This window comes from Dendropsophus ebraccatus, chromosome 2, assembly GCF_027789765.1.
Source record: "Dendropsophus ebraccatus isolate aDenEbr1 chromosome 2, aDenEbr1.pat, whole genome shotgun sequence".
NCBI lineage: Eukaryota > Metazoa > Chordata > Amphibia > Anura > Hylidae > Dendropsophus > Dendropsophus ebraccatus.
The window spans coordinates 149,491,776-149,518,997 of NC_091455.1; the positions used below are offsets into that span (position 1 = coordinate 149,491,776).

Genomic DNA, 27,222 nt, shown 5'->3' on the forward strand with positions numbered 1-27,222 from the left:
GTTTTTTTTTTTTTATTTTATTTTTTTTTATCTCCTAGTTGAAATGTGCCTAAAATAAATATTACAGACTTCTCCATTCTTTGTTGTTGCAAAAACTTGCAAAATTGGCAGTGTATCAAATACTTATCAAATACTTATTTCTCCCACTATACCTCTGATACTGCCCGTGACTGTTGAGAAGGAAATTCTGTCTCTGTTAGCAGGAAGACCAGCACCTAAGGTCTCCTTTGCAATCTGTAATGCACAGATAGCTTACGGAGTGTCATCCATAGGCAACCTGCAGTCATGGACTGTAAGACCAATTAAAGTGATATGTGTGTTAAAAATAGCTATACCTTGTGGCAACAGAAGCTAGTTTCACACTGTTTTTGGTGTCCTTTTACCTTACCTGTTTTATGGGGGGTGGGGAGGGACATAACTGATTGTAAAAATGGTTGCAGTTGAACGCCATCTGTCAGGATCCATTTTTCACTAAGAAAATAAATGGATCGAAATGGATGTTTATTAAATTTTAAAAAAATTAGCATACACAAAAACGATTTTATTCTTTTGTAATGTCAACTGCCCAGCAAAATGATGCAAAAAGAAAAAAGATCTGAATGCACTCACCGATATGCAGAAAAGTATCTTTATTAGTTTCTTGTGCTCTTATGACATAGTTCGTGCAGGTGGAGGATGCCATCACCCTCCACTGATGATGACAGCTGTTTCACACCTACTTTTCGGCGCTTCCTCAGGCATATACCATGCCAGCATATACCACAACATGTCCCCACAAGATCCATTAATTTCTATATGCTTAATAGATGTAAACCTATACTACTGCACACCTTAAAAAGAAGTGTAGCCCCAAACATTTAGTATTTTTCAAAAACTGACAGCCTGATACATAGTAACATAGTTAATAAGGTTGAAAAAAGATCAGTACATCAAGTTCAACCTACAGAAAGCCTACTGCGTTAATCTAGAGGAAGGCAAGGACCCTTATGAGGAAAATGCCAATTGCCCCCATCACAGGGAGAAAATTCCTTCCACTATAACAATCAGAATAAACCCCTGGATCAGCATCCTATCACATGTAATCTAGTGCCGATAACTTATAATATTATATATAGCCTGTAGCGTGAAAATCTGTCTTTTTGCTGTAACCCACCCATTCCCTCAATGACCTTGGTTGCCTTCCTCTGCACTTGCTCCAGTTCAGCCATGTTCTCCTTTTATACTTGTGCCCAAAACTATGCAGTATTAGTGTCATCTGCGGAAATGGAGATTCTACTCTGTAGCCCCTCTATAAGGTCATTAATGAATATATTAAAAAGAAGAGGACCCAACACCGACCCCTGCGGTAACCCACTAGTGACTGTGACTCAGAGTATGCTCTATCGATGACCACCCTCTGTTTCCTGTTACCCAGCCATTTACATTTGTTTTCCCCTAGTCCCAACATCCTCATTTTATAGACCAACCTTTCATGTGGCACCATATCAAATGCCTTTGCAAAGTCCAGATACACAACATCTACAGCCCCCCCCCCCAGGTCCAGTGTATAACTGACCTCCTCATAGAAGCCGATCAGATTAATCTGACAGGACCGATCCTGCATAAATCCACGCTGGTACTGTTTGTCAAATTGTTTTTCTCATATTTCTACTATGTTTATTCCCATATGGTATGTGTTGTCCACAAGATCTACCTAGGGTGCTCTTGAAAATGTCCCATTTCTCTTGTGTACTTTTACTTTTCAGAGCATTGTCCCAGGCTACGTCCTCAAGGTCCTGTCTTAGGTTTTGGAAATTAGCCTTCCTGAAGTATGTTTTTGTAGCCCCCCCCCCCCCCCCCCCCCCCACACACACACACTCACATACACACCCTCCTAAGCATTTTATTAACCCCTTTCCTCCAGGGCCACTTTTCATTTTTACGCTTTCATTTTCGCCTCCTTGTGATTAAAAGGCCATAATACTTGCAGTTTTCACCTACAGACCCACATAAGCCCTTTATACTTTGCAAAGACAGACTTTTCCATAAAATATGCTGGCAGACCGGAAAAAAAATAGTTGTGCAGTGAAATTGAAAGTGCAGTTCTTTTTGATTTTGGGTGGGGGGGTGGTTCGTGTTTACGCTGTTCGTCCTATGGTAAAACTGACATATTATCTGTGCTCATCAAGTCAGTACGGTTACAACGATAGGCAACCTATATAATTTTTTTTTGACGGCTTTCAAAAAATTAAAACCTTTGAAAAAAACAAAAACTGAAAGTTCTTTACTTTTCTTTATTCTTTTTTTTTTTTTTAAATAAATTTTTATTCAATTTTCAGAATTTTGATTTACATACAGACTTACAAACACCCCATCTCTCGAAACAATTGGAGAGAGGGAAAGAACCAACAGTGAAATGTAACATATTCAAGATACAGGCAGTAATACATGGTGAGGAGACAGAGGTATCCGACATGTCACAGGATAACGCAAAGCAACTTAATTTAATTCACATCCGTGTCTGGATGTGATAATCCTCCAAATCTTGACCACATCACCCTTAGTTCGACAGACTCCTCCCCCCCCCTTGCTTCCCCTGTCCCATCACCCACCCTGTTTCTGAGGCACAAGGACATCTGAGGAGACCCATTGTGACCAGGTCTTCCCTGAAGTGGCTGCTAAATACGCAGGCACCCCAGAGTTCCTGCCAGATCATGCCGACAATACCACTCAGTAAGTCTGAAGGGGTACATTATGTCATGTATCTCCTGAGCTGTGTGATGGGATTCCAGAAAGGAGCGCCAGCGATCAAAAAACCCCTTAATCCCTGAATGCTTGTGCCTTTCTGCATAGACTCTATCTATGCCGAAGAGTCGTTTTAGCTGGGATATTACCATAGGGACATCTGGAGTCTTACCTGAAAGCCACTCCTGGAACAAACACCTCAATGCTACGTGTATGACTATATGTACTATGTCAGGTATCTTTACCACAGTGTCGTCCTCCGGGGGACGTAACTGATGGAAGAGAAAGGCCTGGGGGGAGTGTGATATCTCTATCTCCCAGTGTGAGTGAACATAGGCAGCTATAGCCCTCCAGTATGTTTGGGTGTGCGTACAGCTCCACACCCCGTGCCACAGGTTAGTGAGGGGTTGGTCACATTTTGGACAGGCTGTGATTCTATCAGGAAATTGCGGAGAGGGGAGTATGTTAAAACCGTAGAGTGCATTATGTGCCAATTTGAAATAAGTTTCTCTCCATCTTTCGTTTATTATACATTTTCTGACCTTTTGCCACCCTTGCAAGATTTGTTCCTGGATTTGTTGGTCAGACATCCATCTAACCCAGGATGGGAACAGGGCTGCCTTGTCAATTTTTAGGAAAGAATCTCTAAGGGCATTATACAATACTGAGATGGAAGTCTTTCCAGGAGCGGCTCCCATGATGCCATCCAGAGTATGGTTTTGGGCCTCTTCCCCCAAGTTCCGCAATCTGGTAGAGCAGAAGGCATATACCTGCTGAACATAGAGGAAGTGAGACCGGGGAATATCAAATTTGGACAAGATTTCTGATGGGGTAAACCATTGCCTATCCACAGGGTTAATCAAATGGCCCGCCTGGGTGACTCCCCTGGCCATCCATTGCACCGCCCATCCTGGAGAGCTTCCCCAAGGAGGTTCTGGATGTCCAAAGAGAGGCATCCTTTTGGACAAGAGAAAAGGAAGTTTAAATATCTTTCGTATCTCCCTCCATGCCATCACTGTATCTCTCAGAATGGTAAAGCTCTTAAGTTGCGCCGGCATTCGGGAGTGGGAGGTGTGGAGAAGTGCTACCGGGTTCCACGGCTGAAGGAGCGCTGACTCTAGAGGGAAATTAGAATGGTATGAGGACCCATGTAACCAGTCAATAACGTGACGGAGAAGACAAACTATATTATATCCCCTAACATTTGGGAAGTTGAGTCCCCCATCCAATTTGCCCAGGGCTAGTTTCTGGAAGGCTATTCTTGGGCGCTTACCCGCCCATATGAATTTAGTGAAAGACTGGCGAAGTTTATTTATGTCAGTGTGTTTTATAAGCAGGGGTAGAGTTTGAAGTGGGTACAACAACCGTGCAAAACTGACCATCTTCACCAGGTGGCAGCGCCCCATAAAGGTGATCGGTAGCTGTGCCCACTTACGCAGTTCCGCATAAATTTTATTCAATAATGGGGGGTAATTTAAGGAGTACAAAGAATCCGGTGTTTTCCCCACCTTGATCCCTAGATAAGTGATATGTGTCTTTGCTACTTGCATAGGGGGTGGCCTATTTACATGTACCCAAGGGGGGGGAGAAGGACCTAGAGGGAGGAGCTCGCTCTTAGTAAAGTTTATTTTATATCCTGAAAGTTTACCGTAATCAGTCAGGAAAGAAAATAGTGCGGGCAGGCTAACATGGGGGTTATTAAGAAAAATTAGGAGGTCATCCGCAAAGAGGGTCGTTTTAACTGCTCTGTCCCCCACCTGTATGCCCTCAAACAAGTTCGATGTTTCTAGATATTTGGCTAGAGGCTCTATGGTCAAGTCGAACAATAAAGGGGATAGTGGGCATCCCTGTCGGGTGCCTCTTCCTAATGGAATTGGGGCTGATAAGAGCCCTGGAGTATGGACCCTCGCCACCGGAGCAGTGTACAGGCCCCCCAAAAATGTCTGAAAGCGCCCTCCAATGGAGAATTTGTCTAACACCGCCCACAGCCAATCCCAGCGAACATTGTCAAACGCTTTCTCCGCGTCTAGAGATAATAAAGCAGGGTTGTCGGTTGGCTGAGGGCGGTGTCGGATCCTGTCCAAGACTACCAGCACTTTTCTAATATTAGTGACTGCCGATCTATTTCTAATAAAACCCACCTGCGCCTCCCCCACCAAGTCAGGCATGTAATTGGCTAGTCTATCCGCCAATATTTTGGTCAATAATTTAATGTCATAGTTTATTAGCGAGATTGGGCGGTATGATCCCGGGTCTGTGGGGTCTTTACCCGGTTTAGGGAGAACTTTTATGTACGCCATTTTTGCTCCTGCCGGGATATTTCCTGTGGTGAACATGGAATTAAAGTGTGTAGTGAGGCTAGGCACTATCTGGTCTGTTAATGTTTTAAAAAATTCCCCTGTAAACCCGTCAGGTCCGGGAGCCTTGCCATTTGAGGAGGCCTTTATAGCCCCACGTACTTCCTCCTCAGTGATTTCTGCGTTTAGCACTTCCTGTTGCTCCACAGAGAGGGAGGGAAGTGATAAATCCGCTAGGAAAGTGGACAAGCTACCCGTCTCTGAAGGGGGAGTAGAGTAGAGTGACGTGTAATAATCCCCCAGAATTTTATTGATTTGGGTCGGGGCAGCGTGCAGGGTCCCCTGTTGGTCTCTCAGCGCTAGTACATGAGCCGGGGGGTGTCTTCCTTTCGCAAGTCTAGCCAATAGTTTGCCCGCCTTATTACCGTGGCGGAAAAATTCCACCTCGCCCTGGGTACGATATATCCTATCCCTCCTGTCCAGCCATAACTCGTAATCAGCCTTTGCTGTCTGCCAGGCCTCCCTGTTGGAGTCAGACGAGTCCCCCAGGTAGGCCGTGTAAGCGCCTCTAAGGCGATCACTCGCCTTTTTATATTGGGTGGCGGTTTTTTTTTTCATTGATGTGACATGAGCTATCAATTTACCTCTAAGGACGACCTTACTGGTTTCCCAGAATAGTTGAGGAGTGGATTTGTGTTCCGCGTTATAGTAGTCGAACTCAGTCCACCACCCCCTCAGAAGCTCAACAAACGTTTCATCCTCCGTCATATAGGAGGGAAACCGCCAGATAAACTCATTACCCGTCGGGCAGGATGGGAAGAGGGTCAATACAACCGGTGAATGGTCCGTGATGACCAGGTCTCCATGTTTCACCGATTCTATCCTACGGCTGAGAATTGGGTTAGTCAACATGTAGTCTATTCTAGACCATGACTGGTGGGGGTGTGAGAAGTGGGTGAAATCCCTATCAGCTGGATGTGTGAGGCGCCATGCGTCCTCTAGCCCTGTCTGTTCCAGGAAGCCCGGCAGCACTTTATCTCTAGACCGGAATGACGTAGGGTTAGGGTTCGTTGAGGGCCCCTTCCTATCCTCCCTTGGATCGAGGACAGTGTTAAAATCCCCTCCCACTACTTTCCATTGTGTGGCATCTGAGTTTAGTCTATCTGCCAGTCCTGCAAAAAAAGTTATATTGTCCCCATTGGGGGCGTATATGTTAAAGATGCTATATTGGTCCCCCTGGTGGTCTATGATCAGGTGCGAGACCCTTCCCTCGGCATCATGTGTATGCGATACTAGTTTAAATTGGAAGGACCTATGAATCAGCGTGATCACTCCCGCCTTACCATTCACTGATGGGGACCCATAGACGCCGCCCACCCAGAATCGTTGCATTCTATTCATGTCCTCCGCCTCTAGGTGGGTTTCCTGCATCATTACTATGTCGGGACGGTGTTTCTTCAGAAAGCGGAGCAGTTGCACCCGTTTATTGGGTGACCTTAGCCCCTTTACATTCCATGTTACGAGCCTAACCATGATAAGTCTAGACAAAGATAGAATGCAAGGATAAAGTGTAGTAAGAGGACCGCCTCAGATAGAGTGCCGTCAGTAATAAGCACCCCATGACCCCCGACCTGTGTAGGCTCATGCTTACGTTTCCCCTCCCCCCTCCCCCCGATTGCACTGAAAGAGAGACAAGAACATAGAACCATGTGACCCCTCTACCATATACCATCTGCCTCCTGCGTGAATCTCTGTGTACATAAAAACAACAACAAAACATAACCAAACAAAAGTGATTTTTCATCTCGTGAGAGGGTCTGATAGCATGAGACTGCCTCTCCATCCTCGAGTGTGAGACTTCTCTTTTTTCAGTCATGCAACGGGCTCCCGTGGGGGCGCCACTGCATAAGTATACAAAAAGTCACGCCCCGAGGACCAAGACATCAGCAGGCCCATATCTATGTCAGGAAGGAAAGTGGTAAAAGAGAAAAGATAACCATAACCATTTAAGCAGGTGTGTGCGAAATACTTGCTACTGTCCCTCATGCAGCAGGATTACAGCCTCGCTGTCGACCATCTCAGTCGGGAGAGGGAGATCTGGAGTAACTTCTGGCGCGTCTGGTACGTCGCATGCGCCTGCGCTGCTCCTTGGGTGAAGACTGTTCCGGCCGGCATACTGTACTCTGGGCGGGGCGGCCCTGTGACCGCTGGCTGGACGGCTGTGATCCACTGAAGGGTTCATTTCTCCTGAAAGCTTCTTCCGCCAACTTAGGTGACTTGTAGGTGGACATTGAGCCATCATTATGAAAAATGCGCAAAGTGGCCGGATATTGCAGCTGAAACTTCTTTTTCGCCTTGAATAAAGCTGTACAAACGTTGCTGAAAGCTCTGCGCCGTTTTGTGACTTCTGCAGAGTAGTCCTCAAAGATCATGAGGCGCATGCCCTGTACTTCCAGGGGTTGGGACCTCTTCCTGTAGGCTCGCAGGATGGCCGTTTTATCGTTGAAGTCTAACAGCCGGAATATAACTGGACGAGGCCTCGCTGTCATCACGTCCCGCGTATTTTCGCGGATGCTGGGGGGCATGCCAATTCTGTGTACCCTTTCAATCCTACACGCATGGGGCAGGCCGAGGGTTTTTGGTACGTCCCGCTCACAGAATGATTGCAGGTCAGCTGTACCAATTTTCTCTGGTATCCCTATGATGCGTAGATTGTTTCTTCTGGAACGATTTTCCAGGTCATCTATTTTGTCCTCCATAACCTCGGTGACGTCGTATAGCTGGCGTACACGAGAGCGGAGGAAGTCGTTTTCATCTTCCAGAGCAGAAACACGCTGTTCCACCACCTCAATTCTGGTAGCGTGGTCAGTAACTTCCTTGCGTATCTGGGACAGAGAGGTTTTAAAAGCATCCTCTATTATCCTCTGCATATTCGGGAGTATGTGCTGTGTAACTGCTGCTGCCAATAGCTTATAGTCAATGGCGGGTGATAGTCCTCCCTGTGAGCAGGCATTAGCATTGCTGGCAGCACTGCCTGTTTCCCCAGTATATCCCAGCAGCTGGGCCTGGGCATAGCTCTGTGGCATAGTTCCCTGTATTGGGGTCTGGGATAAAGATGCAGGACTGTCTGGGGGAGCTTGATTCTGGCAGAGACCCCCTGATATTGTCTTTGCAGGCTGGGGCTCTCCCATAGGGAGCGCATGGCCGCCGGCCCCGGGTACTGTGTCCCCCTCCTTTGTGCCGGTTTGCTGCGAGTCCCGGCCGGCTTCCCTTCCCCACACTCCACCTGTACTATTGGGGGGCTGTGCCGGTCCCGCCGAGCTGCTAGTGTGGTGCCGCTGCCCCGGTTCTGGGTCTCGCCAGCCTTCACTTGCCTGCTGGGGACCTCCTGTGGCAGTGTTCTCCTCCTCCTGCGGCGCCATCTTGGATTCCTCTGCCGCCATGCGGCCCGGCGTCTGGGGCTGTTTCTGTGTGCTGCGGAGCAGGTAACGCTCCATCTGCTGGTCCCCCTGCTGCTCGCCCGCTGTCCCGTCTCCTCGGGCTGGTCTGTCGCCGCCTGCGGCCGTTTTGTAAGGGTCAGTGCCGCCTCACCCCGGGAGCTCCTCCGGCGTGCGTCTTTACATGACCGCGCCGGAACCGGAAGTCCTACTTTTCTTTATTCTTATGCTTATAACGTTTTTTTTTTTTTTTTTTGGTGTATGGGGTTGTGTGATGTGTAATTTTTTTGTGCCATGAACTGCTGGTAGCTTGCTTGTGTATATGCAACTTTTTAATCAGTCTATTAGCCGGGCGATTAACCGTGCCAACTAGTACCTTAGGTCCCCGGCTGCTAATAGTAGCCAGGAGCCACGTGCTGTGGAGAGGGCCTGTGCCATTAGCTCTCTCTGCCTCTCTTTAACGGCGGCAGGACAAGCATACTCTGCCTGCGTCATTAAAGGATAAATGATAACTTATTATGTTGTGGTAACTATAACGTAGGTGAACCCCCACTACCACCACCATCACCTCGACCTTCGATATTCTGTATGGCCTTTTGCTTAAAATTAGGTCCAGACGTTTCCCCCTTCTTGTTGGTTCCTGTACTAGTTTTGACAGGAACTTGAGAGAGGCAATAGACTTCCCATGAAAAGGAAGTGATGCTGCATTTACACGAAGTGATAATTCGCTCAATCGAACGATTTCAGAGTAACAATGTGTTTTTTTTATAACGATCAGCGTTTAGACGAAACGATATATCGTTTGAAAAAAATCGTTATTGCGATCTGTTTTAAGATCGCTGAAACCCATCTTACACATAGGGTAAATAGGTGATTTGAGAACATGTTAAAGATCAAAATGAACGATTTCTCGATCATCACTTCATCATTTGCTGTGTTTACACGAGCCGATTATCGCTCCAATGCGATCTTATCACGAAAAGTCTAACGATAATCGTTCCGTGTAAACGCAGCATTTGGCTGTGACATGCTCCAGTAAATCCCATTCACTGTAATGGTCGTTTGGCCCATTAAAGTGAATGGAAGGCAACCAATTAAGATACAACACAATTTTAGATTAAATGAAATATTTTAAAGGATTATCTACAAATGTTATGGCAGAAATACAATAGCCAGTTGTTCTTAGTATGAGATTGTGTACTCTTTTACATTGATATAGTTACAAAGGTTACATACTTACAATATCCTTATCGCATAGTTACATCCTTCAAGCATCAGCCACTTGCAAAGCCGCAGGTGGCTAAAACCAAACATCAGCCGTAAATCGGCGCAGGAAAGAAAACAAATTACCAGGAACTTAATACCACTTCATCTGTCATAAAAGTTCAACTGGGGAGAGGCTGCCAGCGATCTGACAGAGAATAAGTCATGGGCCTACACTGTGGAAGCATCCTTACCATAAGGTCCAAATCTCTCTCTGATGGCTGTAACTCTTGGGATTTTCTACACCGTTAGAATCAATAACCTTAAAGAGAATGTACCATTGATCTAATGGAGCCGCAGCATAGAGGGGAGGGAATTCCCTTCTACTGGGGGTGGGCCGGACCGCCTCCTGTGCTTCAGCATCGGCCGGGACCCGTGGATAGAACGGCGCCGTACAAAGGAACCAGGCTGCGGTTCCAAAAACGGACCTCGGCACCGGCTTCCCCGTGATGGCTCTGTTCGTTCCTGATGGTACATCCTCTTTAATACAACCTAGTGTTTCATTAAGCTTAGAAAACACTGATCTTCTTGTGTTTCTCTAGATTATTTCATGTTAAAGAATAGAATGTCCAATTCTAATCCTTAAGAGGGCAATTCTCAAACAATGGGATAATGTACAAAGAAATCCTGAAGTAATGACAGGATGTTTGATGGTTTTCGGTTTAGAGACACTATGCCCTATACTATATTCTGTTGAATCAGAAAGCACTGTTTAAACGTCCGGTTGGCTCTGCAACGATATCCATTGAATCAGTAAAAGCTGCCTTCAAACTTTTGGATGACCCAGAAGTCACGTATATACAGTTATCTTGGGTCATTTATCAGTGAAGGACTTCTGACTGCTGATATGCTGGTTTCACACACAGCAGTTTTTTAGAATACTGCCGCTTTTGTGCTAAAACTAGAAGTACATTCAAGTGGGATGGAAAATATAAAGGGAGGACTTGTACTTCTCTTTTTTCTGTTGGATCCTCTTCTGGTTTTGGCACAAAACTACAGTGGCAGTTCAAAAAACAATGTACCATATGTGCAACCAGCATTAATCCCTTAACGACAGCGGGCGTAAATGTACGCCCCCGCAGGCTGGGCCTTAGCGCAAACGGGCGTACATTTACGCCCGCTGTTTACCCGATCGCTGTGTGTAAACACACAGCGATCGGGTAATGATGGCTGCTATAAATCATAGCAGGCCATCATGGCTTGTCGGCACGGGGGATGGTCAACACCCCCTGTGCTGACGATCGTTGCTATTGGCTGATCAGTTCAGATCAGCCAATGACTGCGATCTGCAGCTTTGGTGGTCGGTGCTGTCCGAGACGGCACCGACCGCCATTACTGTTTAAAGTAATGGTGGCCACGGTGCCACCTCCCGATCACGGCGATAAATGTCCCCAAAAAAGTTTGATACCTGCTGTGATCACCTTCGCTGGGTAGCTGAGGTGTTCTGAGCAGGTATTGGGCCATACTCGCCTGATCCTGGCGTCCGGAGCGGTGTCTTCCGGGTCCCGCGGCGTCCTCTTTTTCATGTCGTCTATCTTCGGCTCTTTCCGTTGGTCTGTCGTCTTTCTTCGGCTTTTTTCGACTCCAGCGTCGTCTTAATTCGGCTTTTGTGCGGCATTTATCAGCTACTCCTTTCTTGGCATAGTTTTTTTTTTTTTTTTTTTTCTTAATGTTAATAAAAACGTAAAAAACACTACACTACATGAAATTTAGTTTTACACTACACATTTACATACCCCATATACCAATCCCCATATAAAACTGGCCCCCAGGGTGTTTTCGGTGGAGGACGCATACGCTATTATTGCCTCCGACACCGAAACAGCCAGTTAGGATGAATGGGGGGATCCCTTTTTCCTCCATTCATCCTCATCATCCAGTTATGTGTCTGGGGGTAGCGTAATGTATGCTGCCCCTCAGACAAGTCTTTTCCGCCAGTACCGTCCAAATAAAAGATGACGGTATGGCGTGAAATTCTACAAACTCTGTGAGAGTACCTCAGGGTACACTTACAGATTTAGGGTCAGTGCACACCGCGGAATGGCGAAGGATAACCCTTTGTGCATTCTGCAGCTGGCACCCGCCGGTGGACTTATGCGGACAGGCACGTCTCCGCCCGTGTCATAGACTCCATTCTATGCAGGGGCAGATTCCGTTGTCTGTCCAAAGAATGAACACGTTCATTCTTTGGACAGAAGGCGGAATCCGCCCGTGCATAGAATGGAGTGTGACACAAGCGGAGACGCGCGCGCCTGCATCAGTCCGCCTGCGGGTGCCAGCTGCGGAATGCACGACTGGTTATCCGTCGCCATTTCACAGTGTGCATGTACCCTTAGAGTGTATGAAGGAAGGGACATCCGAATCCAGCCCCCAGATGCCCCCCAATCCTCCGAGTTAGTGGTAAGATCCTTCGGGAACTGAACTTCCCACTGCTGGATAAAGGTTTCCAACTGTACGGGGATAACTTTTATACCAGCATGCCCCTTGTCCGGTCCCTTGCTGCCCGAGCTACTGTAGCTTGTGGAAAGATCCGAAAATATCAGAAGCAGTAATAAAGCCCTAATATTTAGGAGCCATGGAGCGGACCCAGCGCTTCTGGATATGAAGGACCCAGTATTGCACCAGGGCAATATTTTCCAGGTTACGTCCCCCACACTGGAAAATTGGAGACTCCAGAAGAAGTGCAGAGTGTGGTGTAACTGGGATCAGTAAGGACACCACTTTTCCAGTGTGACAACTGTCCTTATCACCCCGGCCTCTGCATAAAGGATCGCTTCAAGGCGTACCACGCGTCATTGGAATTCTACATTTTCTAAATTCTTTCCCCTATTCCTATTTCAGGGGTCACATTAATCCAGCGATTCTGATTGCCATTTTCGAGTGTAGAAGGAATTTTTTCCCTGTGAGGCTACTGTCGTCTGGGTCCCCCCAGTGCCTAATTCAACTTACATGTTAGACAGGCACAGGCAGCTCCTCTGCTTTGCTGTTCTGGGCTGCTCACCTCATCTTCGGCATAGGCGGTGGACGGCGGTGCATGGTACAGCTGAGCTGACGCCAGACGTGCTTCTTCTCAACGCTGCTCTGCGTCTCAAGGCCCGCCCACCTGGAGCATCGTACAGCCGCAGCGTACGTACGCACGCAAGTGCGGCGTGGGGGCGGCGCCGCGGCAGACTTCACGGATAGCGTAATCAGGGGCCCACTCTGCTCCTGTGTAGTAAGACGAACTTTCCCCGCGGCACACCCGACCATGTGTAGCGGCACTCTGGTTGAAAATCACTACTCTGGATCCACTCAGGTTGAATTTGATGGACTCCTGTCCTTTTCAACTTTATAAAGTAATAATTGGCCTAATACCCCCAAATAAAAAATTGTCCCTTTTCCCCAGCTAAATAGGCATGGCCGCCATTCCCCTTAGAAGCTTACCATGATGCAATTACAAAGCCTCTGTACTGCCAGGACAGTAGAAACCCTCCACAAGTGACCCCGTTCTGGAAACTACACCCCATAAGGAATCTAACAAGGGAGGCAGCGGGGATATGGCCCCCTGGTGACGAACACATTTGTGCCGTGAAAATGAAAAAAATAGTATTTTTTATTTTCACACCACATGTTCTACATATGTGCCCGCCACCATTGGGCTCCATATGCTCACTGCACCCCTTGTTAGTTTCTTTGAGGGGTGTAGTTTCCAAAATGGGGTCTTTTGTGGGGGGTTTCTACTGTCCTGGCAGCACAGGAGCTTTGTAATTGCGACATGGCCTCCATCCTCCATTCCAACCTCTAAATGGCGCTCTGTCCCTTTGGTGGCTTGCTGTGTGCTCCTATGGCACATAATGTCCACATGTGGGGTATTTTCGTACTTAGAGGCAAATTACCCTACACGTTTTCCTTTTTAACCCCTTGTGGAATTAGAAAAAAATCAAGGCTAGACCAACATTTAGTGTTAAAATTTTTACATTTTTACACTACATCATTGATCTTGTCTTGATTTTTTTTCATTTTCACGAGGGGTTAAAAGTAAAAAAAAGCAATTTCCCCTGAGTACAGAAATACCCCACATGTGAACATAAAGCGCCATGCGGATGCAGGGTAAGCCTCCAAAGGGAAGGAGAGCCATTTGGCTTTTGGAGGCTGGAATGGATTTCGACGGCCTTGTTGCATTTAAAAGGTCAAGACAGTTAAACCCCCCCACAAGTGACCCCATTATGGAAACTACACCCATCAGGGAATGTAACAAGGGGTTTAGTGAGCATATGGACCCCACTGGTGACTGGCACAAATGTGGAACAATGTGGTGTGAAAATGAAATATTATACTTTTTACACTATAATGTTGGTCTAGCCTTGAATTTTTCATTTTCACAAGGGGTTAAAACATTTGTGCCCGTCACCAGTGGGGTCCATATGCTTACTGCACTCCTTGTTAGATTCCTTGAGGGGTTTAGTTTCTAGAATGGGGTCACTTGTGGACGGGTTTCAGTGTTTTGGCAGCACGAGGGCTCTGTAAATGCGACATGGCCCTTGAAATCTATTCCAGTGAAATTCAGCTTCCAAAGGCCAATTTGCGCTCCTTTCCTTTGGAGGCTCGTCGTGCGCCCGCTTGGCACTTTATGTCCACATGTGGGGTATTTCTGTACTCTAGAGAAACTGCGCTACGAGTTTGGTGGGTTTTTTTTTTTCCTTTATCCCCTTGTAAAAATGAAAAATTAAGTGCTAGAACAACGTTTTAGTGTAAAAAAATAAAATTTTTCTTTTTTCACGCCACATTGTTCTGAAAACCTGTGGGGTCCAGATGCTCACCGCACCCCTTGTTACATTCCTTGAGGAGTGTAGTTTTCTAAATGGTGTCCTTTTTTGGGGGTGTGTTTTATGTTTTGGCACCCCAGAGCCTCTGCCAACCTGAAATGGTACAGTCGAAAAAAATGACCAAATATAATGGAGGCGTTAATATTCGCTAGGCGCTCCTTTATATCTGAGGCTTGTGGTTGCGTCAAAAAGCGCAAAAGGGCTATATAGGGGGTATTTCTATAAACTGCAGAAACAGGGCAATAAATATTGTGGTGCATTTCTCTGGTAATGGGTTTATAATTATGAAAGATATTTGATTACAATAAAATCTATGCACAGAAAGCTTTTATTTCTGTGACTTCCCTAAAGGGTTAAAAAACTTTTGGGATGTGCTTTTGCAGAGTTTGTGGGGTGCAGTTTCTAAAATGGAGTGCTTTGTGGGGCTTTCTAACATACAGTCCCCTCAAATACACTTTAAACCCGATTTTGAAATTTTACTGAAAGTTTGGAAAATTGCTGCTAATGTTTTAAACTTTCTATTGTCTAAATAAAATTAAAGATAGTTTAATAAATGCTGCCAACATAAAGTAGACATGTTGCTAATGCTATTTAATATATAATTTATGTGGCATAACCATTTTCTGTATAAGCAGGAAAGTTTCAAAATTGGAAAAATGCGATTTTACACGATTTTGTTTTTTTCATAAAGATTTGTTATAAGTATCGACTCCAATTTACCAGAAATGTAAAGTACCATATGTCACGAGAAAACAATCTCAGAATCAGCCAGACAGGTAAAAGCACTCCCAAGTTATTAATGAATAAAGTGACACATGTCATATTTATTAAATTTGCCTCTGTCCTTAAGGCCATTTCAGGCCCGGTCCTTAAGGGGTTAATTGTAAGCAGAACTGGCACAGGAGAAAGAACCTAAAGGAGAAGGAGATGCTAAAGTTAAAAAAGGCAGTCATTTCACGAAGGACATACTATTTACGGTTTAGTAAAGCTCTCGGATATATTCCAGGGGAATATATTCTAGAGGAATTAAGTTTTATATTAAAAATGTCTGGAGTGTTTTGTTCAATTTATTGATTAATAACCCCTTTAATATTACCACCAATGTACGAAGCATATATAAACACCATTAAAATGATTTGTTGTCACTTTTACTCTGATTATGATATTGGATTATCATTTTTAGCATTTGAACAGTTGGAGAAAGCTGTAAGTGCTTCTCAAAGCACTGAAGAGGCCCACAGAAAAGGCAAGCAAGAAATGGAAGAACACATTAAAGCCATAGAGCAGGCTAGTGAGGAGGAGCGTATGAAAATCCAAAAGGAACTTAGTCGTGTGAAGCAAGAAGTGGTAGATATTATGAAGGTATGCATTTCTTTGCTGCATCTTAAAAGGAATGTGTCATCAGAAAGTAATCTATGGGTTAAAGCACATTTTTATTATTTAGAGAATCTGCTACAAAAGTACAGTTTTACTATCATTAAAAAGCTCCGGGTACCTTGATTTATACACCTTTTTGCAGTTTCTTCAATATGCCGGGTAATGTAACGGGAGGCCCTTAAATTTTTCTTGTGAGGAATCTTAGGAAAACACTGCTCGTGCCTCAAAAAGGAAGTGGCTGCTACATTGAAACGCCTGCTTGCCAACCTATAGAATCTCGAAACTCACCCAAATCTATAATGGATGCGGAGACTCTTAAAGTGTCACTGTTTTTAAATGTTTTTTTGCAGAAATCAATAGTACTGTCTATTTTAAGAAACGTTGTAATTGGGTTTATGAGGCAAATATGCCATTATCTGCATTCAAAAAGCCTTTCCCCAGGTCCCCCTCTCATTTATGTCATCCACTGCTCATTATCAGGAAATCTCGACTGTTTTACATCAGTCAGATTCTGTCTGTGCTATGGAGACGGGAGGGGGGTGGAGGAAGGAGGGAGATTAGTCCCCAGCAGGGAACCACTGAAAGCCCCTATTCAGACGTCAGACAGGTCAGTGCTGACGTCAGAGGAAAGAGTCTGGTGATGTAGCTGTACAATAACTCTTTGTTGTCCTGTTTTGGTGCCTCATCTCCCTCCACCCCTCCCCTCTTCATAGAGAACAATGAAGACAGGGGGGAGAGCTTCAAACTTTTTCATGATAAAAATGCATTCTTTGGCTAATAAACCCAATTACAAAGTTTTTTTTGTAGAAATCAATAGTGCAGGTAATTTTAACGTCGGTGACACTTTTTAGGAGATTTGCTAAAAATTAGACATGAAATATGTAATCTTTTAGACCATAAAGAGATTTAGACAAGTTTGCTCAGAAACTTTTTATGAGTTGCGCAATAAGTCTGGCCTCCTCCTGGCACGTGTCCTGCGAGACAAACGTCTCATTAGATGTCCCCTCCATCAAACTCCCATCAAGCCAGATGTCTTGCGTATCCTCTGAGATCTTATCAGCTTTCCGTTTATATTATACAGACCTTTATAGTCTGCTGCATAGCCCAAAAGACATCAATCTACAATCTCTGTTTTTTTAGCTGCTACCGCACTCCCCCAACTACCAACTAAAGTGACACTGTCACCCCCTATGTGCATATGACTGCTCTCCACAGGTGTAAAGGGTAAATGTTACAGCTTTCATTACTTGTTTTATATCACACCTCATAGTGCTTGTTCTGGTAAAAAGTAGTTTTTATCACCTGTGGATTGGTATATGTGGGCGGGGCCTTGCGGCCTTTGTGCCACATCACTCCGCCCCTAGCGCCATTTAGCCCTGCCCCATCCGTGACGTCATCACCGCATAGGCCCCACTCCCTCAGCGGCCATTGGAGTGGGACAATCTAGGAGGGAGGGGCCTAGAGCTTTTGGCTGGCCCTTCCAATGGCTGCTTAGGGGGCGGGGCCTATGTGACGATGACATCACGGATGGGGCGGGGCTAAGTGGTGCTAGGGGCAGGGCTATGTGACACAAAGGCCGCGAGGCCCTGCCCACATGCATCGGAGAGCCGTCAAAATGCAAAAAAGGGGTGACAGTGTCACTTTAACGCTATATCCCTGTTACCTTCAGGGGAAAGCCCCAAACCAGATGGATACGCTTCCAAATCCTGTAAGCTTCTTCTGTCCGACTTCACAAGATCCTTACGTTCTACATTTAACTCTATCTTGTTAGCATCCACTTTCCTTTCCTCTTCTCTAAAAGCACATATCACAGTCATCCCAAAACCAGGCAAGGGTCCTAATCAGTTGGTTACTGCCCAATCTCTCTAATATTTGTCCTTTTTAGGATGCTTCTGTTTCTAATACCCTTTCCCTCTTTTGTTTTATGTACCTTTTATTGATCTTGATAAAAGTTTGAATATGAAAAGCATCACTCTAAATCAGGGGTCTCAAACATGCGGGCAGCACACGGCCATTGATTCTGTCATCTGCTGCCCATGTTTCCACAGATACTGGTGCACAGGTAGCACTATTACAGTATGGGGGGAAACACTATTACTATATGGAAGAACAGGGGACATTGTAACTGTATGCTGAAGCAGTAAGCATTATTAACAATAATTTTGTGTTGTATCAAATGTGAGGAATGTGGCCCCTTTACCCAGCCCATGTGGTATATGCAGAAAGCTCAGGCAACATAGTTGCTTAAATAGTAACATGCAAAACTATTAAATAAAAAAAATATTACCAGCAGGAAATAGAAGCAGATTAGATAAAAAAAAATTGATTCAGATTCTGTGTCTGATCAGTTTATAGGTATAGAATTATAGGTTATGTTTTCTCTTTAAAGTGCTTATAAAAGATTAAAATTGAAAGGATCATCTTATATTCTAGAAACCAAGCCATTCCTGTCATTGGCTCAGTCCCAGGAAAAAAAAGGTTTTTTTTTCTTGTCTTGTATATTTAAGAGAAGAATGATACATTTAGCACAGAAACATGTTATTTAGAATCACATAGAAAAAATGGACACCAAAGTAAAAAGTATTGGCTATATGAAACATCACTAAAATCACAGCATTCTCTTTCTTACAGTGTTAAGGGTATGTTCACACATACCTTATCGCAGCAGGTTTCTTAGTATTTGTAACATAACAGAACAATATATTCAGTTTTTTAACGCTATGGATTCCATTATAGCGAAGGAATAAAAATCCACTGTGAGAATTGAGTGGCATAGATTTTAATGCTAATTAGAATTCCACAAATTTTGCAGTGAGAAACTAGCAGTGTAAATCCACTGCAGTACGGTACATGTGATTTTTATTTTTTATTTTTTAAGAATACATTAATGTTAGACTGATGAGGGGGTCAGTGTGCTTTCTTGCTTTAGGTTACGTTCACACTTACCGGATCCGCAGCAGATTTAATTTAAATAACTGAACACCGCATCAAATCTGCTGTGGATCCTGTAGGTGTGAATGCACCCTTAAATGATATTCAATAAAATGTCCTGTTTTTTTTTTTTTTTGTTTTATAGAAAAGCTGTGATGAGCGTATTAATGAGCTGGAGAAGGTACATGCTGAATCCTTAAAGAATAAAGAGCAGGAACATAAAGAAATGCTAGGAAAGTTGGAAGAGGAGTATGAGGAAAAGTTAAAGAATGCTTTTGTAAGTCAAAAATTTTAAGTCACTGTAAATAATCACATAGCTAGGCTGTATGGTTAAAGTGAATGTACCATCAGGTACATTTGTTTTATGTGTTGCACATGAAAAGAAAAGCGCTGGTGCTGCAGTCCTTTTTTTGTACCATGGCCCGATTTCCCACGTGTGGCACCAGTCTATTACAGAGCAGTAGCCTGGGATGACCAGCCCGCCACCAGTGGGAGGAAACCGCCTCCCCTCTGTGATGCGGCTTAATTAGAATCAATACAGGGCTTTGATCCATGCCACAAAAAATGGCAGGTCCTAGTATGGACTGCAGTTACAGCACAGATCATTATAAATGGGACCATGCATTGCGGAGGAAAAACTATGCGCATCCGTAGTGCTGTTCATGGCTATATTCATTTTCTCTTTATAAAGCCCTTCCATGTATCGGCATACTTACATACTACAAGTGTTTCCACTATTGATATTTTGGTTGATTGCAGTACAGTTGTATACCCCCTTGTCTTTTTTTATTTCATGACAGACAAAATGTCAGGAGGAACAGCTAATTTCTATGCAAGAAAAAGAACAGCAAGCATTACTTGCTTTAGAAGAGATGGAACTCCAAAAGAAAGCCATTCAGACACAAACTGAAAACCAGCTACAGGAAATGCAACAAGAGCTTGAAGAATGTAGAACAGTAGGTTGCATCTTTTTTTGACAACATCATTAATATTTCTGAAATTATCTCTAATGTGATTTATTATTAGTGTTTGTAATTTTCGATTGATAGCGGATCTTGGAATGTATAATTTTTTTTTTTAGTAACTAGGGCCAACATTTATCAATGTGCAAAATAGAAGCTGGTGTAAACCAATCCTGGGTCACTTTTGATCACTGGTGAAATTAAATCTGAGCCATATACTGTGGGCAGTTTACACCGTTTTGCACAGGCTGATAAATCCGTGCATATGACTGTACACGTTCATATGCCCGAAACCGCGGGTATTAGCGGGCACGGTCCGATCGCCTGCCTGCTAATACAGTAATCAGATGCATCCAATTACTGGACGCAGCACTTCCCTGGTGTCTAGTGGCGGAGATCGCCGTGACTGGTGGCGGCTGGGGTCTCCGCCAAAATGGCGCTGATCCCGACTCGGCACTCAGATGCTTTCGGCTGCAGAACCCGAAAGCATCTGAGTGCCGATCTCATTGATCTTTGCTGTATAACTATACAGCAAAGATCTCAATGAGAGATCAGTATACTTATACTAGAAGTCCCCCAGGGGGGCTTCTAGTACAAGTGTGTAAAAAAAAAAAAAAAAAAAAGTGTTCTTATTAGTAAAAAGCCCCCTCTCCTAATAAAAGTCAGAAACACCCCCCTTTTCCCATTTTTTAAATAAAAGTAAATAAATAAACATGTTTGGTATCGCCGCGTGCGTAATTGCCCGAACTATTAATTAAACACATTCCTGATCTCGCATGGTAAACGGCGTAAGCGCAAAAATTCCCAAAGTGCAAAATTGCGCATTTTTGGTCGCATCAAATCCAGAAAAAATTTAATAAAAAGCAATCAAAAAGTCGTATATGCGCAATCAAGGTACCGATAGAAAGTAAACATCATGGCGCAAAAAATGACACCTTACACAGCCCCATAGACCAAAGTATAAAAGCGCTATAAGCCTGGGAATAGAGCGATTTTAAGGAACATATATTTGTTAACAATGGTTTGAATTTTTTACAGGCCATCATATAAAACAAACGTTATACATGTTATATATCATTTTAATCGTAACGACTTGAGGAACATGCATAACAAGACAGTTTTACCCCAGGGCGGTAATAACGAATGGCGTAATAACAAATACCCCCCCAAATAAAAGAAATGCGTTTTTTTGTTCAATTTCACCACACATTGAATTTTTTCCTGGTTTCGCAGTATACTTCTTTTAGCAAAAATTCAGCCTGTCATTGCAAAGTACAATTAGTGACGCAAAAAATAAGGGCTCATGTAGGTCTCTAGGTGAAAAAAATGCAAGTGCTATGGCCTTTTAAACACAAGGAGGAAAAAACTAAAACGCAAAAACAAAAATTGGCTTCGTCCTTAAGGGGTTAACCCCTTAAGGACCCATGCCGTACCGATATGTCATGGATCACTGTCACTTAAGCACCCATGACATACCGGTACGCGGGCCCTTTAAACGGGCCTTTAAGCGTCGCTCCGGTGAAGATGGCTGCTGATTCTTACAGCAGCCATCTTCCTGTGTCACGTAGGGGGCAGTTTCCCTGCCCCCCGTGACGACAATCACTGTGATCACTGTGATCACATCGATTTGTTGTGTTTTTGGGACCGGACCCCGGCACAGAGCTGTGATTAGTGCTGACCGAGACAGCACCAATCACTGCTGTGCCCGGGCATCACCTGCCCATTGATCCGGCCCCCAGATCAGCCTTTATTTGCTGTTAGCCACCAGCCGGGCGATCTATGCTACTACTTCCATCATCTTCTTCTCTGCATGCCGAGAATCAGCAGCAGAGAAGGAGATGGGAGTGGTGAGCCCTGTGCCCGGCGGCCGATGCAGTCCTGGAGTGTGCCGGGTGCCTCCTACCCCCATGGTGCCTCCTACTCCGGGGCCCCCCCATGCTGTCTCTGTTACAGGGAGACAGCTAGCAGCTCCTTGCTGTTAGCGGTCTTCCTGTTCTGTCTCCCCCCCCCCCCCCCCCGCCCTTCCCGTGCTGGATCGCATCTCCCCCCCCCCCCGTCATGCCACCCCCCCTCCCTCCTGCTACCCACCACCTCCGTTCTGCCACCCCCCCGCGTCCTGCCACCCCACTCCGTCCTGCCACTCTCTCCCCTCTCCGCTGCCACCCTCTCCTGTCACCTTATGTCCTGCTGCCACCCTCTCTGCTGCCACCCTCTCCTCTTACCCTCTCTCCTCTCCTGCCACCCTCTCTTCTTTCCTGCCACCCTCCCCTCTTTCCTGCCACCCTCTCCCCTTCCCTGCCTCCCTCTCCTCTTACCCTCTCCTCCGTCCTGCTGCCCCTCTCTTCTTACCCTCTCTCCTCTCCTGCCACCCTCTCCTCTTACCCTGCCACCCTCCTCCCTCTCCGCTGCCACCCTCTCCTCTTACCCTTTCTCCGCTCCTGCCACTCTCCCCTCTCCTTCCACCCTCTCCTCTTACCCTCTCCCCTCCGTCATGCTGCCCCTCTCCTGCCACCCTCTCCCCTGGATCGGTGGTGATAATGTTCCCCCCCCCTTTTTCTTTTTTAGTAATCACATCCTAAAGAATGGTAATCTCCTGGGAGGAAAAGATTTGTATTGCACTTTGTGCGTCCTCCGAAGCCCCTAGGTGCTTCTCATGCCGCTGCCTGGACTCGACCATAACTTAAGTTTTAAATACAGTTTAAAATTAGTTGGATTTATTAGTCAGTTGCCTCATTCCAGCATTGAAATACTAGTGTAAGTGACATATTGTGCCTTGTAGTCATCCATACTCATGACCAATGTGCCAGGCTTTCTGTCACTTTTCTTTGATTAGTTTTCGGAAAACATGTAAGATAGAAATGTACTTTAAAATGCAGAAAATACAAGGGTACTTATAATGATAAAAGCAATTGACCTGAAGCTCTTGTTCAATTTAATTAAAAATAGTTTTTATTAAATTGAACACAAAGTACAAAAAGTGCTGGGGTGTATAAGAGATCCACTGGCCCGAAACCTTAAAAAACTTGCTTTGGGAGACTGCAAGGACACTTCTCAGTTCAATCATTACAAATATGTCTAGTCTATCCTTTAATTTCCGAGAGAAATTTTGTTTTTTGCTGGTTTGTCGTGATACCTTTTATGTTCAAGCTGTTGAACACTGTTGTATTTTTATGTTAGTTATTTACATATGTTTATTAAGACCTTCATTTTTATTTTGGCAGAGAATTCTCGAGTTGGAAAGTTTTCTTGCGAAAACATCTCAGGATAGTGATATCAAATCAGAAGAATTATTCACTCGATTAGAAAGCGAAACTAATAAGCACAACGCAGAAATAACAGCAATTATTGAGAAACACAAACTAGAACTTGAACTTTGTAATCAGGATAACGAAAAAAGGTTAATGGAAAAGCTTGAAAGTTTAAAACATGAGCACGAGGCAGAGATCAATGCATCAAAGGAGAAGTGCCAACAAGAATTTGATACTCGGTTAAAAGAAAAAGAACGTACATTTCAGGCTCACATTGAAGAGATGAATGAAAAAACTTTGGAGAAATTAGACGTAAAGCAAACAGAACTTGAAACTCTCTCATCGGAATTGTCTGAAGCACTTAAGCTACGCCAGGAAATTGAACAAAAACTTTTGGAATGCCGCAATGAAATAGACAAAATGAAATTAGAATATGAAGGTCAACTTGTTGAGCTTCAAAAGCGGCACCAAGACCATATTGGTGCTATTGAAAAAGAAAAGGAGATTCTCACTCAGGGTGTAGAAAAAGATCTGAAAGAGGAAATTAACCACTTAAAACTTTTGTTAGATGGAAAGGACAAGGAGATGGAACAATTACAGCTTGAAAAGCAGCAACTGAAGGAAGCAACTGAAAAGTCTGATGAGGAGTTAAAAAAGATTTCTGCCCAGCTGGCTGAGTTACATGAATCATATCAGAAGAAGACACAGGAGGAGGCAGAGAGCTATACCACAGAGATAAAAAATATACAAGAAAAGTTACACGTTATAACTGAGGAGAGGAACCAACTGAAGCAATTAGTTGAAGATCAGGAGTCAAAACTGAAGGCTGTGAATGTGGAGCTGAATACTCATAAAGAGCAAGTTCAAAACCTTTCCCTAAAAATTGAGCAGCAGGCCACACTTGTCAATGATCTTTCGTTACAGTCTGAGACAAAAATAAATGAGTATAAATCTCAAGTAGATGAACTGAATAGAGTTGCTGGAGAGAAGGAAAATGAAATTCAGAAACTAAAACAGGCCCATAACCATGTTATTAACCAGCTAAACCAAAACTTGTCTTCCAAAGAAAAGAAAATAGAATCTTTACTAGAGGAACACCAAGCAAAAACTAAAGGCCAAGAGAACAAGATTGAAAATATGAAACGGAGGATTAAAGAAATGCAAGATACATCCAAGAAAAAATATTCTGAGATGGAAAGTAAACTCAAAAAAGAGTTGGAAAAGAAACAACTTGAATTAGACGATAAAGAAAAGCAATTCAATGATAAAATGCGAGAAATGGCTCATGCAAGTTCAACCGGAATAAATGATGCTTTGGCTCAGCTGGAACAGAACCACAAGGAGCAAATATTCAGTGTCCGAGAAACCCACCAGCGAGAATTACAGGAGACTGTACAAGATTGGGAGAAAAAATTTAGCCAGCAGGTGGAGGAACTGAGGGAAAAACATGATGCCGAAATTCAGGAGAAAGATCAAGAGATAACTGAGATTAAGCAGCTGTTCAGTAACATCAGCAGAGAGAAAGAGGAAGTAGACAAAGAGATTGTTGCACTAAAGGAAGAAAAGAATAGCCTGGATATTGCTTTCCATGAATTAAAGGAGAAACTAAATGAAATGACTGTTCAGGTTCTGTCTTTGACCCAAAGTGAAAGTAACTTGAAATCTGAACTTGAAAAGTTACAAAATGAGCGCATGTCATTGGTGAATGATAAAAACTTGGTTATATCAGAACTTAATGACCTAAAAGCATCAGTGGAGCTAAATAAAAGCGAATTAAAAGACTTACTTGATAAACTATGCAAAGCGGAAGAAAAATATCAATCACTAGAAACCTCTCACATCAATGAGTCAGGTATGCTTGCTAAAGAATTGTCAGATAAGCTTTTAGAGAAAGAAGCTTGGTGCAAAACACTAATACTTGAACATGAGCAGAAATTTAAAAATTGCTGCAAAGAGGCCATGTCTCTGTTAGAGTCATTAACATTAGGTTTAAGAAGTACATACAATGATCACATGGATAGATTATTGTTTAAAGTTAGCGTTTGTGAGAAAGCAGCAAGTAGATTGAAAGAATGCATTTCAAAACACACCAGCAAAATCCAAGAGTTAGAAACGCAAATCAGTCAACTAAGCAATGACTATACTACTGTAAATACATCCTTAATGCAAAGCAACCAAAATTTGCATGAAAAAGAAAATATGATTTTGTCTTTGAAAGAAGAATTAAAGTCACTTTCCATAGAAAAGGAAACTTTGCAGAAAGAGGAAGGTAACCAGCAGAAAGTGGCTGATGAAAAAGAGTCTTGTATAACACAGTTAAAAAAAGAACTCTCAGAAAATATCAATACTGTTACCTCTTTGACTGCTGCACTGAAAGAGAGAGACACTGAAGTAAATGAGCTTAAGTTAAAACTTGAGAACAGTGTGGCCTTAGATGAAAAGGAGAATGCTATAGCTTTTATCACTTCCCAACACAATGAAAGTCAACAGCAGTTACTCAAGCAGATCCAAGTCCTGACATTAAGTGTTGAAGATTTGAATAAAGAAAAGGCTACCTCTTTAAAAGAAGCAGGTAAACTAAAAAATAAGTTAGATGAATGGAAGAAAAAAGCAGAGGTCAGGTTTACCCAAAATCACCAAACAATCAAAGATTTACAAGAAAAGATTGAAATTGCTAGTAAACAGGTGCTCGAAAAAGATGGAGAAATTAAGACTGTCAGAGAAGAGTTTGACCATTTCCGTAGCAACACTGAAAAGGATCAAGCAAACAGAGAAAGTCTGGCACTTGAGTTAACCAACAGTGCTCTAAATCAGAATACAAAAATTCAGGAATTGGAGGCAGAAATTGCCAAATTGACAAATGAAAAACAGTGTTTGATAGAAGAGGTAGACCGCCAAATTCAGCAACAGAGTACTGAAAAGAGACAACTTGTAGAACAGCTTTCACATATCCAAAATATTGCCTCCGAAAAGGACAGTCACTCTATGGAAGCACAGCAGCAAATACTCCAACTAGAGCGTGAAATCTCAAGCATGAAAGAAGACAGTAATGCAAAACAAATTCAATGGGAACAGCTAAAAGTAGAGTTGATTGAGAGCAAAGATAAGGCTCTGAAAACATTGGAAGAGCAACTGACAAGTGAAAGCACCAAAAAAATTGCAGATCTCAAGAAGAAAGCAGAACAAAAAATTGCATCAGTTAAGAAACAGCTGATGTCTCAGCTAGAAGAAAAGGAAACATCGAAGCGAGATCTGGAGGCCCAACTTTTAAGTCTTAAGAACCAGATAGAGAACAAAAGCCAAGAGTTACATGCTGGTTTGATCCAGGAGAAGCAACTGTTACAAGAGCAACACCTTCACAAGGACAGTGAATTGTCTAGCCTTAGGGAGGAGTTGCTGATTAAAGAAAAGAGACTCAAAGAACTAGAAGACTTGAATGAGACCATTCAGAAAAAACTCAATGAAAGTGAAAGGATCATAAATGAAAAAGAGTTGTCCTTGATTACCGATATGGAGGAGGAGAAACTCAAACTGGAACAACTGTCTTCCAAACATCAGGAGGTTTTATCTTCTCTACAGGAGCAGTTAGCTGGAAAAGATTCAGAGTTGAAAGCTTGTAATGAAAAATTAGAAGAGAGATTGAAATCCTTTGAAGAACTCCAAGCACTTTATGATGAAAGAGAAGCTCAGGAGAATACATTTAAGGCAAAACTTCAAGAGGCAGAAGGGCAGACTCAGAAATTCCGTAAGGAAGTAACTAAGCTGCAGAAAGACTTAAGAACTTTACGCAAAGAACATAATCAGGAACTTGATTTGGTAAAGAAGGAACTATTGGAGGAAGCTGAACAGAAAGTCAAGTAAGATGGGGATGTCATCTGTTTTTCCTACAATGCTATGCAGGGTCTATGTATATGTTACAGTAAAAGTTTGTCTTTTTATACAGGCATGAACAAGAAGATCAAGAGTTAAAGCACAATTCTGCCTTAAAACAGCTCATGAGGGAATTTAACACACAGATGGCGCAAAAAGAGCGTGAACTTGAAATTGCTGTTCAAGAGACTATAGGTATGTTAAAATATTATCTATATATTATCATGATTTATTTATGTAGTAGCCCATGTCGCCACAATCCTAACAGAGTTTTTTGTTTTAACCACATAAAAATCACATTAAGGGTT

General features: G+C 43.6%; 1 protein-coding gene across 2 annotated transcripts in view; it reads left to right on the forward strand.

Moving 5' to 3' along the window:
• GOLGA4 (golgin A4) overlaps positions 1–27,222 on the forward strand; it is a 92,507-nt gene that overhangs the window by 40,523 nt on the left and 24,762 nt on the right. For both annotated transcript variants that reach the window (XM_069958507.1, XM_069958508.1), the window contains exons 12-16: positions 15,710–15,888; positions 18,980–19,111; positions 19,635–19,790; positions 23,018–26,901; positions 26,988–27,109. In XM_069958507.1, coding sequence (XP_069814608.1) covers positions 15,710–15,888; positions 18,980–19,111; positions 19,635–19,790; positions 23,018–26,901; positions 26,988–27,109 — 4,473 coding nt within the window. The remainder of the gene's footprint in view (positions 1–15,709; positions 15,889–18,979; positions 19,112–19,634; positions 19,791–23,017; positions 26,902–26,987; positions 27,110–27,222) is intronic.